Here is an 18,665-nt window from a genome sequence, read left to right as displayed (position 1 = left end):
TTATAGGTAGTTTATTTAAAAATTTAACAACCTTCTCTCCCCTCCCTCCTCTTCCCCAAAAATGAAAAGGAAAAAATTAGTTGGAACAACTTACCTCGTTATAAAAATGGTAATAGAAGAGGGACAGAGACTTTGAGCAAGGCTTAAAATAAAATAACACATAGTGGATAAAGTTTATGTGTCTTGTTACTCTATCGACAGCCATGTAATTAGATGATAACCCCACACCTAGGAAGTTAGAAACTTTCTGAAGATAGTTGCACTTTGCAGAATTATGGAGCCATCAGCATACAACCTGCACTCATTAGTTGTGCAGAGCATCTGTAATGAAATTTTTTGTAACACTAAAAATTCCATACTGTAGATTCAGGGCGTCCTTCCAGACCAAAGTATGTATTTCATAATATATCTTGTTCTAGGAAGATGTAAATGTCAAGATTTCATAAGCTTCTCCTATCTATTTTAGCTGAAGAAGACAAGATACACAGCATGCAGACATTCCTTCCTGACTACTAACTTCTTGAAATGAATGTTTGCTATAGAGAGTTAACACAACCAAGGAGGAAGCAATATGCAAAAAAGAAATTCCACACTAAATATATAAGCATTTTCAGGGGCTCATCACACAAAGAAAAAATTTTGAAGAGGAAGAAAGTGAAGAACAAGAAAGGTCATGATCTGAAATTCCATGAAGGGGGGGAGAGAAGAGTCCTATTAAAACCTAAGATTAAAATTAAAAGGACAGTAGACTTACTATTACAGAATATAAAGATTTGAAAATCTAAATTATTTCATGATAGTGTCATCTGGACCTACCCTACAGTGTTATACAAGACACAGGTTAAGTAAACCATACTTGTATTACTGTTACATACTGTTACATACATGTATTGCTGTTGATACAATGGTTAAAACTAAATGTAAAGGAAAAGACTACTGTAAGCCAATCTTACACTCACTGTTCTGCAGTGTAAATGAGTGCAGTTCAAATTATTTCTCTACTGAGGGAAGCAACAGGCAGCATATAAATGCAAACAACCTTCATTAGAGACATTGTCATGAGTATATTAATCATGCCAAGAAGCATTGCTGAAGTTTCTTCCAGTGCAATTTAACATACCTTACTTTATTAGGATGCACTTAATTTCACTATGTTTTCTCCTCATTATCATTTATGATGACCAATTAAAATGTTTGTGTCTGTCTCTGAGCAAATTACTTCTGTAATTCTGGTAGCTGAAATCACTGCTCATCCAACACTTGTCATCCCATTCCATCAGTGTAGTATCTTTTTTCGCCCAGCCACTATTAGCATTTTAAAGAGAAAAAAGCTTACTTGGATTGGGTAGTTAGGTATAAAACCAGGTCTTTTTGCAGTGTAGACATTAAAAAGTGGGTTGGTTGCCCCCCCAGCTGCCCTGCTATACAGCCTTCATGGTTTTCTCCTTGGAGTGACAAGCATAACTCGTGTAGTCAGCAGAAAAATAATGAAGCAACAGAGGCCTTGGGCATTTTTCTCATACCGGGCTCAAAGTTGTGTGCAGTTTAATTTCCTTTGGTCAACACATGCAATAAATGCAAGTACACAGCAACTTTACCCTTTTGGTTTCCTCCAAAGCCTCCGTATTAGGGTTCTGTCTACAGCTTTTCAAATTATAACAGAATGTGCCACTCCAAATGTTTCCAACATTCATAAATAAGCCCAAACCATTTTTAATATTGTAAAAATCAAATGTGAGGGTATGATTTTTTCTCAACCTTTCACAACACAACTGTGAGCAGTTCATCTGTCTATAGCTGTTATTTCCTGGCTTCATGTATATTAAGATAAGAATTAGATATCTGCAAATTAGCTGGAAATTCTGATTACACACAGCGCTTTTGCTGTGGAACTCAGGGCAACCAGAAATGGCTGAGCAAGATCTGGGATCACCAAGCTATGTATATGAACTCCTTTTTCTGCGGATTACCTTGGGCTCCTGGAACTAACGATACAAGGCTTGTTCCTCAGAAGCTGCTGGAGCTCAGCTGCAAAGCAATGAAATTTGGCTTATTTTCTAAAGAAACATATGTGTTCTTATTTACATAACATTACTTTGACATTATAGTAATGACTTCCAGAAAAATGCTGATAATTGCAAAGATGAAGAAATAAGTCTGAAGACAGTGCTGCCTTTTAGAACAATTATAATTTCATTAAAATAGGAACATAACTTAAAGATAGATTTTATTCTCTTTGATGATTTACTCATGCAAACTGCACATAAAAGAAAACAGTACAGTTTGTGAAACATGTCAAATGTGAAGACCCAAAATGCTAAGTACAGAAGTAGTGTGACATACGTCTCAAAACGGAATCCATGGTAGTACGACTAACAACTTTTCTCTATTTGCTGAACACAGATTTTAATGGTTCTTTTTCCAGCCCCACTGTTAAATTTATTAACTGTTTACACGTCTCCTATACACTTATGTAGAATTATTTTACAAGCGCAACAGTTTTGTTATAAAAAAACTCCACTTATATAAATATGATTTAAAAGCCTTTGTGTTTAGGAGAGCAAATTATAGTATAATCAATGAGGCCTTATCTAGTCCACCAAAACTACAATGAAAAGTGACTGTATAGCTTTCTTGCAGAATTCACATTTTGTGCCTTTGCAATTAATTTCCTTCTCACAAGAGGTCCATTGTATTTCACCATCCTGGAAACGTTCAGTAACTGTTACAGCTTTTTATCGTGAAATTGGGAAAGTAACACTTTTAAACACATGAGGTTATCAACTCAACTTTCTTAGTTTTAAAATACAAAATATTTAGAATCCCTATTATTTTCATGCTTAAAGCCCTGCAATGATACATATATGACTTAGATACTTCTTTGTCCAGTTTTCTTTATAGTATGGTTGTATATATAGTAGAAATTATGATTTTCCTGTGGATCAATTACATTTTTAGATTTAAAACTGAATCAGATAGAAACTTGATGGCACTGACACTTAAAAACACATAGTATAGTGTGGAGAAGGAAGAGCAAATGAACTACACAACCCATTATAAATGCATTAAATCTTTGTTATATACATAATGGAATCCTGCTTTACTGCCAGTTGCTACTATGCATCTGTTTTTGCTATTATACAAAGTTTTCCGACCTGAAAGCACACATCTACTTTTTTTAAACAACTTAATCTATTGTAAAATATTGTACTGTATTTTGAACATGAGTACAGAATCAAAATAGATAATGGCACATTTAAAAAACTCAATATCCTACAGATGATTGGATAATGAGAAAAAGTGTACCTACAATCATCTCATCAGAAACAAACTACATCATGGAATGTTAGTTATCCAAGTTCGCACAGTAAATAACATTTTAAAACTGCAATCACCTATCAGCCAGCATCACATTGAAGGCATCTTTAAACATTCAAGCAAAAGACTGCTGGCATTAACTACTGAACCATTCTCACGCACACACCACACACACCACATTATAATTACATTGTTTCCAAGATACGGTAGATACTGATTTTTTTTTTTTTTCCACAAGAAAGGTATCAAAATTTTTGCTACTAAAAGATGACAGTGCTTACACAAGAATTAAGTACAAGTTAGCTTGCAAATACAAGACAATGACAAAAAAAAGTCTTGAGTTGTCTGAAGAAGGATTTTAGGCTTTTCTGGCATCCAAAACCATGAGTAAACTCCTTAGTCTGCGACTCAAAAATCCACAAAATATCAACCTACTTTGGAATACTAAGTATTCCATATTTGATAACCCTGTATTTTACAATATGCTTACTGGTTTCAGCCTAGCAACAAAGGGTAGTTATAGATATCTGCTCTGACTGGAGAAATAAAGCTCTCCTCCCCCCAGAATGAAAGTGTTGGAGGGGAAAAAAACCCCACCTGACATCAAGTTAAAATTAAAAAAAAAAATCAAATCTATTTAGTAATGATCCTCATCTAGGATAGGTATGTGCAGAAGAGTACTGTATCTCATATACTGTACTGGCCCTATTAAACAAATTAAAAACCCCAACAGTTAAAAAGCTAACCAAAATGCTATACATAAAACAACCCAAACGTTTTTCTCCCAATGTTCTTCCTCTCATAATGTGCAAAACAACAAAAAGGCAAAAAGACTAAAAGCAAATTTACTGTTACTGTCTTTCTCTTGCCTAGTGCTTTATGACCTTGCTAACGTTACAAAGTCAATAGGGACTATGCAGAACTTTGGTATAAAAATGTCACATAATATCACTATCACAGTCTTGGGGATGACCTTTAGTAATTCACCCCAATGTACGTTGAAATAATACCAAATTAAAAATGAAATAAACCACATTGTACTGTACACACACTTTACACATTAAGCACAAAAAACAACCAGTAAAACTAATACTTAAAAAAAAAAAGTCTTTTGCAGAGAGACTAGAACTGGTGTTCTGTCTCATCTTCACCTGCCAATCGTTAAAGCCAAATTTAAGTCGGATTTTTCAAAAATGACTAATTTTAAGCTACAATTTCTCCTAGATGGAGACTGGTCTTTTGTTGATTTCCCTTTAAAGTCACAAATGTATATCTAAGAAACTGATGCAATGCAAATTTTTAATCAACTTCCTGAAGGCTGTGACTGGGAGGGAGGCGCCATGACGATCTGGGAAAGCACCGGCTCTGTGCTCTGGTCCGCCATCTGGGTGAGAACGGAGGTGGCCACCGCTTCTGCCTTGGAAGTTGAGCTTACGCCATTGGAAGTGCTGACAGAACTGTGCTGAATAGCTTCTGTGTGTGGACTGCTTGGCACTGATATGTCTTCTGAACTGTCATCTTTATCTGCAGCTGAAGGAGAAAAATTAATTCATTTTTTCCCCCAGAATGCACACCACCGCGTCCCAGGTAACAGCAATCATTCCCTAAATAATTAAAATTCACAGTGTAATGTAGCACAACTTGCAAAGCAATCTTCATTTTCATTTTTTAAAGAAAATACTACTTTGTAAGCAAAAAATATGGACTGCAGTATGGAATCTTCAGGAAACAAGAACATTTTCACATCTTCAAAGTCATGATTAAAATTGTCTGGTTTCCTACTTAGTAAATCAGCTGGTGGGTACTACACCTAATTCTTATGATGAATGCTCATGTCAATAAGCAGTATTTATAGATTAAAAATACTACGAGATCTCTTGGTGCTATATGAATTGGCTTTAGATTTTTAACATATGTGATTTAGTGCATTTGCTTAGTAATCAAACGAGAATAATTCTACGTTCAGTAATTAATACCTGTCATCATGAATGTGATATCTGAAAAAATATTTACACCACTATATTAATTCAACCACAATTCCACAAGTTTTCAACCCATACCCTTTTAACAGAGTGAAGTGCAGTAACTTCTTTAGTATACAAATGCCTCTCAATAAGATTTAAAATTGTTACAACTGATTTTAAAAATATCTTCAAGAATACTTCAGGTGTCCTCCACAAAACTGAAGTGAATTAGCTACAGAGTTGGATCATTTTTTCTCATGACAGAGGGTAAACAGATTGAAAAGTAATTCTCATTGTGCAAAATTAGAATTTACAAAATGAGCATGGTTTAAAATGTCTTTCTGGCATGCCATCCTAGTCATGCTAAAATCATCTTTTTTTTCCAGAGTTGCAAAAGTTAGCCAAGGCATTATGCAAACACTGTCAAGCAAAAAGCTGAGTTAAAGACTAAAAAAACCCAAAACCAGAACAAACCCAGAAAATAAGCCTACTGTTCTTCACTCAAAATTAAAAAGTATGAACACTGAATTTAATTATAACTATTTTGTATCACTTTGTGCTACTTAGCGTTTTCAAGTATTTTTCACAATAGTTTTACACGCTGACTTAAACCCAGCATACAGATGGAATACTGGAAGTCCCTTTTAAAACACTACTGACGATTGTATAACATAACAATATAGAAAGATACACACAAACATAGCCAGAAGCAGCATGAACCATGGGTAGTGACATAGCAATGGAACAAAGCTTGATTTTCTCTAGGCTGGTCTTTGCAATCCCTTTCAGATTTCGTTGAGACTGGCCTACAAATTCAGAAGTTATGAAGCGATGGGAAGTGATGACACTGACACTAAAACATGAAAAACATTGTGGTATCACAGCCTCGTTTCCATAGAAAACCAGGCTAATAGCAGCAACTAAAAGGAGCACTAAGCATGAACAAACAATGATGAAATGAAGTTTATGATGTACTGAGGTTTATATGACATACTAGCAATGGGTAAGAAAATTCACTCAATTAGCAAGTCAGGTCCCCAGTGTAAAGATCGTTGAGCAACCCCATGCATACTAAGAACACACTCCTCTTCAAAGCCTGTAAACAACAGTTCTATTACTGAAGGTCAAAAAGGATGGGTAAGCAAGAAAAATTGCTGTATTTCTTTCTAAGAAATACCGCCTACACGAACAAGGCAGCAATTTCTCTTATACCTCTACTACAAGAGCACGGACATAATCGTTTGAAAGTATCATAATGTTCTTATCCATGAGGCCAACTATTTTACAGATGCTGCATTTTTTCAAAAACAGGTCTTTCAAGCATTGAAGGAGACAGAGACAGATGATACTGAGCTAGGTCTGCTGACAATTACCACATATCCTAAGGTTACATGGTAGCTGTATACAGCAAGAGGAGGAAAATTAAAATACTTCTCAAAAACATTTGTGATCCTAAGGATCTGCCCATTCAAGAACGGAAAGAACATGAACGAGTGCCAATTCAGTTAATACTGTTCAACAGGATTTCATCTTTGCTACAGCTCTATCAAGACCTACAAGATCTCATGTAAAAACAAGTAAGAAGGAACACACACAAACTTTGTTAAAAACAGAAACTCTAGTGCCACTTCCTGAAAAATATGAGTAGCATATTCTTCCACTCAGCCAGAATGAAATGGCAGCAAGTGGGACAACATGTATCAAGTAATGTCTCCCCACTGTAACACCTACTCCTCCTCTTCAGAGCTGTTACTCTCCTATGAATCTCAATCTTCCTATTATGTTTCTTTTGCTGATCCCTGATTTCCTTGTTGGCCAAATCCTCCTTATCCTCAAGAAAAAGGGTTAGTTTTAAATGCTACAAGCCAGAGATAGAGAGGCAGTAAAGTAGATTGTTATCTTTCATCCCGAGAAAGAAGGTCTTCCATTGTTCTGCATCCCTTAACATGTACGTTGTTAACTCAAAAGAAATGTCTGTAATAAAATCACAGTGGTAAAGAACACGAGAAAGGCTTGATTTTCTGATTTTGATGGGCTCAGGAAGACCATATATGCAGTGGAAGAAACAGTTATGAGAATACTTATGATCGCCAATGTACAATAGAAGTTTTCATATTATTGAGCAGATGAACAAACATACTGTGCTGAAGAGACAAAAGCACATGATTCAGGTATTTTCAGATGCCAGGGGCTAGAGGTGGGAGCTTACAGCAGACAGGTGATTATGCAAGATACAGACCTAACACTAGTTTATGGTAATAAATTTGACTGGAAGCATAAATCCTTGCAGTAACTACCAAGTAATATTTAGAAATGAGGTGCCACCGTAAATAACAGCTATTTAGATTTCCTTCAAAATCCTTCCTTATGTAGCCCTAACTTTACAGGAATACAGCCAAAAACTGAATACAGAACTCCATTTGAAGAATTAAAACCAAACAAGAAAATCTACTCAATGAATATAGAAGATAAATTCACCTCATTACAAAGGAATAAAGAACAAAGGCTTTTAGAAGAACACAGGAAAGTCACATTTAAATTCCAACAGATTTTCTTCTTTTTTCTTAGTTGACCAGAGAATTGCCAGGCACAGGACTGTGGTTTCAAGTGTGCAACTGATACATACCAGAATCATAACAGCTAACAATGTAGAAAAGCGCCCAGGGATTTTAACTTTTTAATGGCTCCCCCCCAGCTTTGCCTCAAACCAAGGAAAATGCACAGTCCAAATTAGAAATGAATCTACATAAGTCTGCTGTACATAGAAGGCTGAAAATTTACAGACCTACATCACATGAACCTTCCTGAAGGCTACATAGTTCCTAGACAAGCTGCATCATGAGACGGAGTGACACATTTTGGTAATGGAACACAATGCAGGCTAGACTGAGCTATAGAAAAGACTTAAAAAATACCAAAGCAAAGAGAAGACTTTTGAGGATGTACTAAGCAGCACCCTTTTAGAGTAGTCAAACATTGCTGCTATAGCTTAGCGTTGCTTACCAATAGCTTTCAGTAAGGTAAGCAAACAAAGAGGGATTTCAGTCTTCAGAAGAATAAAACCCCACCAAAACCAAAATGGGAATGAGCATGCAAGCACTGACATGTGATTCAGAACTCCGTTCAGTCCCCTGATAATCCCTAGAAAGGAAGCCTCATGGTAATTCTCATCAGGCCATCCATGGACTACAAAGGGACTCAAGCCTAGAAATGCTCATTTCCAGTGAGCTGGCCCTTGTGAATATCCCCTGCAGTCACTGAAGGACTGTCACCTGTCCAGAACAGGCTGTAGGAACATAGTGGTTTGAGTGGTTCACATTATTTGAGGTCTGAAACTGGTTAGTCATCTTCTACCATTTCTTTAAAACTAACTAGAAAAAGAACACACACAAAAAAATCCATTTAACACCACCTACATTGCAGCTTCTATCTATCTTCCTTTGTATTCAGTTTTGTACAAATGTTCTTGAATATTATGATGTCCTTTTGAAAAACATGAAAAAATACCTAAAACACCCTTTTAATTTTCTTTTTTTTTTTTTTCAGCTCTTAATTCTCACAACACATTTTCTTCTCACAAGTTTTCACCTTTTTCCTGCTCCAAGTCCAGAAAAAGCCTGAGAAAATATAGGAGTATTGTAGAATAATTTTAGAAATAATCTGGTATAGAAGAGCTAAAATGAAAAATAAACAAACAGCATTTAGATTTCTCCTAGCCATGTCCCCCCGCCAATGTTTAAAGATGCATTCAGAACCAATAGCATCCTTCTTTGGGAAATAAAAAAGTTTCAACTGGCTGAAAACACAAACATTGCAACAAATTCATCCATACTGCCTCAAAGCACAACCATTTTTCTGGTTTCTCTGTCCTGATGACACCCTCTTCTGAGGCAGGCACAAGACTTTTTAAATAAAGAAAATATGATCCCAAGAACGATCTAAGAAGAAATGGGTATCTGCACTGTTGTGATTTTCACTCGCCCTGAGACAAAAATGTGCCTAAGAAATCCAGAAGGTCTTAAAAGATATGTAGAAGTAAATGCCAAAAATACCCTGAAAAGCAATACATTATTTGTGCCTATTTAAGTGCACCATACATGAAACCCCATTAAATTATGGGCTTAACTGTTAAAACACGGTCTGCATGGTATAATCTAGCACTGTCTCAGCAGTGCACAATATTCAGCACTACAGGAGCTCTGTAATCTGGTGTCTTCAATTTCTTCCACAGAGAGACTGCTAAACCACTCAATACGTTTTTGAAGCAATTCAACCTCGATTACTTGATGAACATAATATGTTTATTTAAAAATACTTTCTATGAACACCATTTTCATCAACATATTAACTGAAACCATTTTTTCCTCTCGTAAATTGTACTGTGGGTATGTCACTTAGCCAACGTGCTTTCTTAACAATATTCACATGGAGATCACGTGACAAAATCCTCTCAGAGGGATGGCACTACAACTTTCATGTTCAACTTTTACTTTCAAGAGACTTTTCAAGAAACTAGGTGAGCTATGCTTCCAATCTCCTTGCTTACTATTTTTTTTTTCGTAAAATGTAGGCTTTTTCCACTGATGAGTATTTTAGTTTCTATTCATTTTGCCTTCTTTAGTAAATTAGGAACATTATGGTCCTCTTCTGAGGGCAGAAAATAAGCATTACTAAACAGGCCATTCATTAATCCTTCAATGAAGAAGGAATCCTTACCATGTAATTGGTTTGCCAGTTTAAGACTTATGTTTAAATATTTTTCATGCCAATTCAGGAACACAGATCCTCAAAACATTGAAATTCAAGAAACCTACAGTTTTTTGGGGTTTTTTTTGAAAAACCTTGCATGCATAATGTTATCCCCTAGTAGCTTCCGTATCAAATTATGTTGTTCTGTCAGATGGGAGCCATAATGGCCTCATCCCTGCAGCAATCATTGTTAATATAAATCCCAAACATATTTCTATACTGTTCCAATTTACTCCAAGATGCTATTTTCCGTCTTGTCAAAATGACTGGAGATCAAAGGACCAAGATTTATAAGCTCAAAACTGACAAAATCAGTATTCTAAATATATATGGCAATAGAGAGTTGCTAAATCTCCTGAATCTTTTAAATTAAAAAATATTGCCCATTCTGATGAAATTGCTTACAATGACTACAAGTAAAGATGGTGGCCATTAAGTTTTATCGCAAGCACCTGAGGATCTGTTTGCATGCAATACAAAATGTTCCTTTATTCTCCTGAATTACTGACACTGGCAAATTAAAATGAAGTGGCTACATATGGCAGAAACAATCTTCACATTTACAAATATCCTGAAATATCACTAAATCATAAAAACGAAAGCTGTGGGTTATATATTATGAATGTTGCCTAATGCATTCCCAGCTCGGTTATTTGTAACAAATTTGTGTACAATGGACAAAATTGGCTATTTATTCTACAGCAGTAGCAGCTGGTTCTGGCACTGTGTATCATACCCAAAAAGGAAGTTACAAGTCAGGAAAGCATAATTAACCTTTAAAATGCTGGAAGGATGAAAAATCAAATGAGCAACTTCAAGTAAAAATATGTATTAGAAAAAAAATGCTACTAAACTCTCAGTATTCCCTTCAGTATTAGAACTGATTTTTAAAATACTGTTTATAGAAAAATAGTCACTTAATGGGGAAATCTAGAAGACATTGTACAGTAGAAGCCATGAACCTGCATTTGATTATTTTAACGGCTTGACTGATCCTGGATGTTATGGTAAATGAGGATAGCTGTTATATACCTCTACTGAAATCTCATTACGATGAAGAAAAAAAGACCCACAAGGACCTTTCACTGTACTAGGCTAAGATAAAGTATAAAAAATGGTTTATCACGTGCTCTTAATACTTTAATTATATTTTCCAAAGCAGGTGTAGTAATCGATAGCCCTTAAATGCTAATTATCATATGCATTTATTAAACCAGAGTAAACCCTTCAATGTTGTGCAACATTTCAACTGAAAGGACTTAAAAATATATTTCTAAATATCACATATTCATTCCTGTCTTCCAATAACCTTTGAGATTTTTAGAAAAAAAATATCTTTAATGTAATATTAGAACTGCACTTCTCAATTTTAATGTTCATTCAGTTCACTTTGGCAGTATTTCATTGATGCAGCCTAAGGCTATAGGTAATGGAACATTACTCACTATGATAGCCAGATTTCTTCTGCATGGCGGTTACAGGGCAATCTTTATGAGCCAGAAGAAGCTGTTTCAGCTGTGCCACTTCATTTCTCAGCAGGGTGACTTCATTCTAAAGGAGAAGAAAGTTATGTACTTTACCAGGCTCAAACTACACACATTTTGGAGGTAAGTATTAAGTTTTATAGGATTTTCAGTTGTTCATTTTGGGGTAGATAAAATACAAGAAGTTTCCATTTGGTATATATTGCAAAAATGTATACATTTCTTTTATCTCAGAATATGTAAATATTAGCTGAAACTTGGCTAACTTTATTTTATGATTTTCTTAAACTAGGAAATGCTTTTTTGGAAAATACAACATACATTTTTCAGTTTGCAGATGCAGAGTCTACATATAGTCTCATCCACATGATCCAGCTACTGTAAGACTCTTCTGCAAGGTTTTGTGATAAATTCTAATCAGAGTAAACCTACACTGAACTACCCACATTTTAACAAATGCCACAGCCAACACTAAAAAAGGTGAAAAAACCCCCCAAACCCAGCCATCTGTACTTGGACTTTGAAAATCTCGTGTACTGGAAAATAATTTAGTAAACATTTGTTGATTTCCGTATTAATTTTCTCTTTGGGAACCATACATAAACATGCTGTATGAAGGTATCGTTGATAATAATGACAAAATCCTGAAATGTCAGCTGATGTCACTAAAGCGAAGCGTAATCAAGGAGACAGCACCTGCAGAATGTAGTGACTGGGTTCATTTCCAGGCTTTGCCTTTCCACTATTGGGTGACCTTGAGCAAGGTCATTTTACTGCTTTGTGCTTCAAGTTCCCCATTTGTAAAATGGAGGACAGCGATACTTACCTTCCCTGTAAAGCAGTTTGATATCTACAGATGAGAAGCACTACATAACTGCATTATATGTGACAATCCAAATTAAGAATAGTATGGCTTTTTGATAGACCCATTTTCACTTTAAATAGTAGAAAAATGTTTATGTATCTACAGAATCAAGTTATCTGTAATGCTTTGTGATCCCCATATCTTGTCACAATATATGCTTTCCATGAGTTATTTTATTTTAAATATAAATCCTTTCCATTGATACTTTAAGTGACTGAAACTATAACAACCTTTGCACATTAGCATAACATACCACACATGACATAAATGTTTGGTAAATGCACACGTTTATGCATTTAGGAGCAAGTTAAAGAAAAAACAAACACAGGAAAATTGGATTGCAACTAAACTTATTTGGAAAAAATAAAACACGAGATAGTCAACTTATTTACTTGCAAGCTAGAAATAAGGCAATGCAGTCAGAGAAGATTAATTACAACTAAAAGGATTCCAAAGTAAGGAAAACAATTTTTAAGAACAGTATTTATTAGGTTTAATTACACTAAATAACAAAGTTTATAAATACTGTAACTAAAATACCAGATTTTTAAAATAAAAGCTCCTCTTTGTGTCCTCTCTCTCTATTTAGACAACAAAAAGTTTCAAGCCTTTATACTTGCAAAATCCTCTTAAACTATTAAGGACTACTTTTCCATTCAGTCTTTTTATTGTGTCAAATATCTCTTTTAGAAACTTCTTATTTAAAATAAAAGCAAGACCTGAAAGCAAGCCAAAAATCTGACTTCACAGACATTCCTAATGAAAGAAAAATGTGACTGCAAACAAAAAAGGTTGCAATGAAAAAAAAAACCCAAACGAAAACCCCCACAAATTCTCTACCAGCTGGCATTACATGTCCTGAAATCTTGGGCTGTTAAGAAAGCACGCTACCACTGCCTCCAGCTCTCGGTCTCCTCATAGTTCACCATGTTATTTACTGAGGAGCCACAAATCTGGATGCCAAGCAGGCAGCTGCACAGAACTGACATAGCTGGGGAAAAAAAAATAAAAATGCTGATGTAGTTTTGCAATACTTCTCTATAATCTACAGAAGCAGCAATGTCCAAGAATATGAAACATACTTCCATTAGTTTAAAGGAACATTGGCGAAATAAGTGATCAAATTGGGAAAAGGTTTTCAGAAATTTTCTACCTTCATCTCCCACATTTTCAAGAAGAATTTTATACTCAAGCAGCACATACAAGTATGAAGTTGCTGTTTATCAGGGTAAGTAAAACTAAAGTTTATGAAAAATTTTTGAAAAGGCAGTTTACAGATTAATGTCAGCTGTATTATAAATACTAAGAATTTTGCTAACAGAAATAGAAAAAGCAAATATATTATCTCACATTAAGGCAGATTAAAAGAAAAAAAAAAAGAACAGCATTCCTATGCTAAAAAAAAAAAAAGTGTGAGGTATTCTCATTGAATACATAGCTAGCATTGTTACTAACATAAACACCGTGTGCCAACAGTGCTATATGCAATGCACAAATCATTCCTGAAAGTAGAATAGAGTACGTCTGCTAGACACATGGTATATGGAATGTCACAGAAAGGCAATCCATGGTTGTCATTTACATATTACCAGTAAGAACCACTTCTAACTGGTAATAAAGGGGGACTGTTAGAACCAACTCCTACACACATTGTAGTTTCTTATCATATATGTGACAATAGCAAGTCTTTCCATCTCATTCAAAACTTGTTAACAGGTTAACATGTGGTGGTCATTTAACATGTGGTTAACACGTTGAAAACCGGCTAACAAGACAGACATAGAATAAACACTTCAACAGTTGGCATGAAGAAAGATTATTTTGAGTTTTCACACTGGAAAAGTCCTCCTGAGATATCCAATGAGATATGAGTCAAGTGTAGATATCAACTCAATTGCAGGCATCAACATTTCTTTAAATAATCATGAACTATACCTCACATGCTGTCTAGAATAATTTTTATGGTCCCATATTTCAAAACGTGCTAACATTAGAAAGCACGTTTCTGGAGGAAAGCATATCTATTTTTACCTGCACTCCATTTTTCAAAAGGTACTTTCCCTTCTGTATTCTTACAAAGGTATGCCACACAGTGTATAATATGTTCTTCTGTACCTGCATATTTCTTCCGGATCGAAAATGCGTATGTAATAGTGGGACTGGATTAACCCTTACTCAGCAAGGTGTGGGACAATACTTGTGAGGTATATTTACCAAAACTATCATCAGTGACAGGTAGATGTGACTTATAGGGATAGGGGATTGTCTGTGGCCGAGTTAAAACATCGCTCTTCCTGTTTCTTTTTGGACAACTTCAAGAAGATACCCCTATATGGGAAAGGACCTTTACTTACAGGCATTTCTTTAACAATTTAGCATTCCTAAAGCAGCATTTGCAGCATTAGTACAAACCACCACTTGACTGCTGATCCTTTAAAACCTACAATGACCTACTGTGGAAGACAGGCCATTCTTCTGCTAATACTGTGCCTTCTAAGATTATTAAAGCAACAGGGACCAAATACTGACCATATAATGAACTTTGACATCGGATCCTGCAATATGTTTGAGTGGCCACTGGGGACGCACTGTCAATACTTCCTTAACATGTTACATAGCATAGCATACCCTGCAGTATTGTGCAAGGCACAGAGGCAACACAATGTGGTATATAAAATTTAAGATCAATAAACAAGTCAACACATAAGTAGAAAACACAGTCCACAAAAAGCAAACAGTAAATAAACTTTAAAAGGTTGGAAGCATGAAAAAAACTTACATAGCAGAGCCTATAATAAAGACAGCTAACCTAACCTAAAGATGTTACTGGTGTGATGTAATTTTCCCTTGAGCAAAAATTTGAAAAATAATGCTTAAAAGGAAATTACATTCAAACATTTTAAAGAAGAAAGTAGGCAGAAGTTAATCTACAGAAAGCTGAAAACTACGGAACAAAATACATACATGAACCAAGTAAACCTCTTCAAAATCTGTGGTACTGTTAGAGAGCTTCCATTCTTAAAAACCTTGACACTGACATTAGAAGCTTTAACATAGACATTACAAGAAAGCTACTAACTGCATTGAAAGAAGTCAGAATTGTTACGTGAAGCAATGCAATGTAGTCATTTTGGCATTAACCTGCTTTTGGAAATGTGACATCTTGGTAAATTCTGAGCAGGTCATTTAGATATTAAACAAAATATGAACTACTAAACCCTAACACTCAGTCTATAAAACTGTACTAAGGCAAAACTCCAAACTTATTAAATTTACTATTAAATATAAAGTAAATAATCATGGGTCATTGCTGCCCACTATGCTGATCAGCTGTGTTAGCCTGTCAAGTGAAGAATTATTATGAAAATATAGGATTGATTAATGTTTTCATATAAAGTACAGTTTAATTATTTCTCTGACATTCAATTTTCTTTACAAGTCATTCTGTTCTTCACAGTTAACAGTTTTGCTTTTGGCAGACCATAAGAAAATTCTTTTTCTTTAATTCACTATTACTGAGTTAACTCTTGGAAATCTGGAAATCTTTTGGTTATGGTACTTACCAATTTTTATGACCAAAAATTATGTATGTATAAGTTAAAGGCAGTTCACATAATACCTAACATTACTTCCACTAAAAAAAAAAACCCAAAACCCAACATATAGCCAATCTTTTTTGTTCTTTGTTTTTTTTTCCCTGTAGATCTACCTTCACTTGTTTCTCATATTATTTAAGATACAGTGCTACATACCATTTTCTATTTAATGGATTTACAGTGAGGACTGTGACTGCATTAAAGGAACGTGTCTAAAGACTGTGAACAGGTATGAGAAGACTATATATTTGCAAGAAGTTTAACTGATGCTGGTGCAGAGTGTCATGATTCTTGGAACACAGGAAACAATTTCACATTGTGTGCTTTGGTAGGAATTTCTTACATTTTACAGTCTGGGATGCTGAGTATTTTTAAAGACATGAACATGAAGATGACTGATATACTGTAATTTTGTTTACATGATAAAAAGTAATCTCAACATGCCCTACTTTCCTGTTGGTCAAACTGGGACATTTTCTTTATGAAACAGCATGAAAGAGGAGTTTTAATAGGAAGGAAAAGATCTGCTAATTTGACTCATTGAACAGCTCTGATGAAAGAACAAGAAGTTAAACCTTTAACATATCAAAATACTTTCCATTGCATTTTCTAAATGAATGCTTCATTTAGGAAATTACATAATTTTTCCTTTCTGTAATTTTCAAAACAAAGCTTTTAGACTTTTTATTTTGAAACAATACTTTGTGCCAATTCTCATGTGCTGCTGGAAAACATTAAAAAAGTATGCTTTAACATTTAACAGTAGTTTAAACAAAAGGGTCATGGATTGTTCCACGTGGGGAAAGCCTGTCCACATGAGAACTTTCCAAGATTGACCACCTCAGATGAGGTGGAAAAACGACTCGCAACATACATGAGACTACCCTCTTACAGTATACTTCCCTCACTATAGGATTTACGCACACTGGGAGGGCAGCGTGGTGAAATCTGCACTGCCACTGCCTGTGCTGTACCTGTTCTGTGGACAAAAGAGGCCTTCAGTTTCCAGTGATGTCAATCTGGCACCTTTCACGAGCACTACATTCACTTTAAAGGAAAAAGAGTGAAGTTAAAAAGAACCAAAGGAAATCCAACCAAGTCTTATTTAAATAACTCAGGCTGTGATACTAATTATTAAGAGCAATATGTTTTTTAAGGTAAGGCTAATAAGCCTTTACTCCAACACATCTTGTCATCCTTGTTTAGTATCACAGTCTGAAAGTCATTTAAAATGGAACAAAGGACAAAAGGGTATGATCCTAAAGTTTATGCATCTTGAAATCTAAGTATTCTCTTATATTCTTATTTTACTGCTATATGCAATTAGTGCTGAATTTTCAATGCTGACCTGAGCCACCAGTTACAAAACCATTTATATTTCAGATTTCGTGCAAAGTTTAAGTTCCGTCGATCCAGGATCACTGTCTAAGAATGGAAAAACTTATTAATTTTTACTTGAAATAAAAAGCATACCTGTAACTGGCCATTTAGTGAGCTCAGGTCCTCAGCTTTTTTCTCCAATGACTGCACCCAGACTTTCCGTTTCTGTCGGCATCTAGAAGCAGCAGCCCGGTTTCGCTCCAGAAACTTTCTTCTTTTCTCATCAGGGTCTTCATTGGCAGCTCTTCTTCGCCGACCACCTGTATTTGGTGTTTGTGGCGTAGGCTGAGCTGGTGATGCCTGAAAATAGTGAAAAGTATTAAAGTTATCAGTATAATATTATTCATGACAACCTCCAGTACTAGTATAAATACACATCACATTTTGAGAAAAGCATTCACAACATTTCTAAATACATTCAGGTTATATGCATTTCTTTGTGGAAAGCTATGTCGTTTAACTCTACAGCTATGTTTTAAAAACTTTTACTGTATTTACACTCCTTACCCTGTCACATTAACATGTAATGATTTAATCATTGTTCTAGCTTTGGTTTAAAACTGCACTAAAAGAAGCCGCTCACTTCACAGGGTTAAGTTTAGGTGACATTTACATCTGGCAATTGAATAACGCCTGGAAGCAATACTTCTTTAGATGGACTGTCAGACATTCTTTTACTGATTCTGATGATGCAAGTATCTACAAAAGGTAAACTTTAAAAAATTCTTCCACCCAATATAGCTTTTAGAAGTTACATTTAGCAGAAAATAATTTTTCTACTTTTGACCCTTCCCAAATAATCTTCCCACAAACCTAGTCACAACTGAAATACTACACCATTATGCCCAATATATAGAAGCTGTTTGACAAATGCTGATACTCGCTGATCCCTGGATCTCCAGACAGCAACTTCCTACTTGTTGATGTGTTTCCCACTGCTGCATGCCAATTTCCCTTATGTCCACCCACATATTATGACAGGATCAAAATATTTCAATATTTTAAATTACACATTATACTCCTTACTCTGTATACACACCCTAGGCAAAGATTTAATGAATTATGATAACAATGTAATAGATCTTAAAATCCTTTAAAGTGATAGGATAGACAGAATATGACTGTCTACATGACACATTCACAGGTGCACCTGCACATTCAGTCTAGCACAGTAAGGAAGTTTGATTTTTAAATTAAAAACCCCAAATATGTATCAGTTGGCATATTGATTTGGCATAAATTCTAGGTAGCTAATAATAAATAAAACCTGGGAACTCAAGTCAGCCTTTTAGGAATGAAACACTTGCAA

General features: G+C 35.1%; 1 protein-coding gene across 7 annotated transcripts in view; it reads right to left on the bottom strand.

The window, feature by feature from the left end:
- Positions 1 to 2,170: 2,170 nt before the first annotated feature.
- Positions 2,171 to 18,665, bottom strand: part of ATF2 (activating transcription factor 2) — a 52,939-nt gene continuing 36,444 nt past the window's right edge. For 6 of the 7 annotated variants that reach the window (XM_075028400.1, XM_075028404.1, XM_075028405.1 and 3 more), the window contains 3 exons: positions 17,450 to 17,656; positions 11,477 to 11,582; positions 2,171 to 4,848 (listed from right to left, as the gene is read on the bottom strand). In XM_075028400.1, the coding sequence (XP_074884501.1) occupies positions 4,622 to 4,848; positions 11,477 to 11,582; positions 17,450 to 17,656 (540 nt within the window). In that variant the 3' untranslated portion in view covers positions 2,171 to 4,621. Of the gene's footprint in view, positions 4,849 to 11,468; positions 11,583 to 17,449; positions 17,657 to 18,665 lie in introns of those variants that run through there. The other variant, XM_075028407.1, reaches the window with a different exon arrangement.

This window comes from Buteo buteo, chromosome 5 (genome assembly GCF_964188355.1).
Source record: "Buteo buteo chromosome 5, bButBut1.hap1.1, whole genome shotgun sequence".
NCBI classification, from domain to species: Eukaryota; Metazoa; Chordata; class Aves; order Accipitriformes; family Accipitridae; genus Buteo; species Buteo buteo.
The sequence above is the reverse complement of the archived record's forward strand: the minus strand, read 5'-3'. Positions and strand labels throughout refer to the sequence as shown.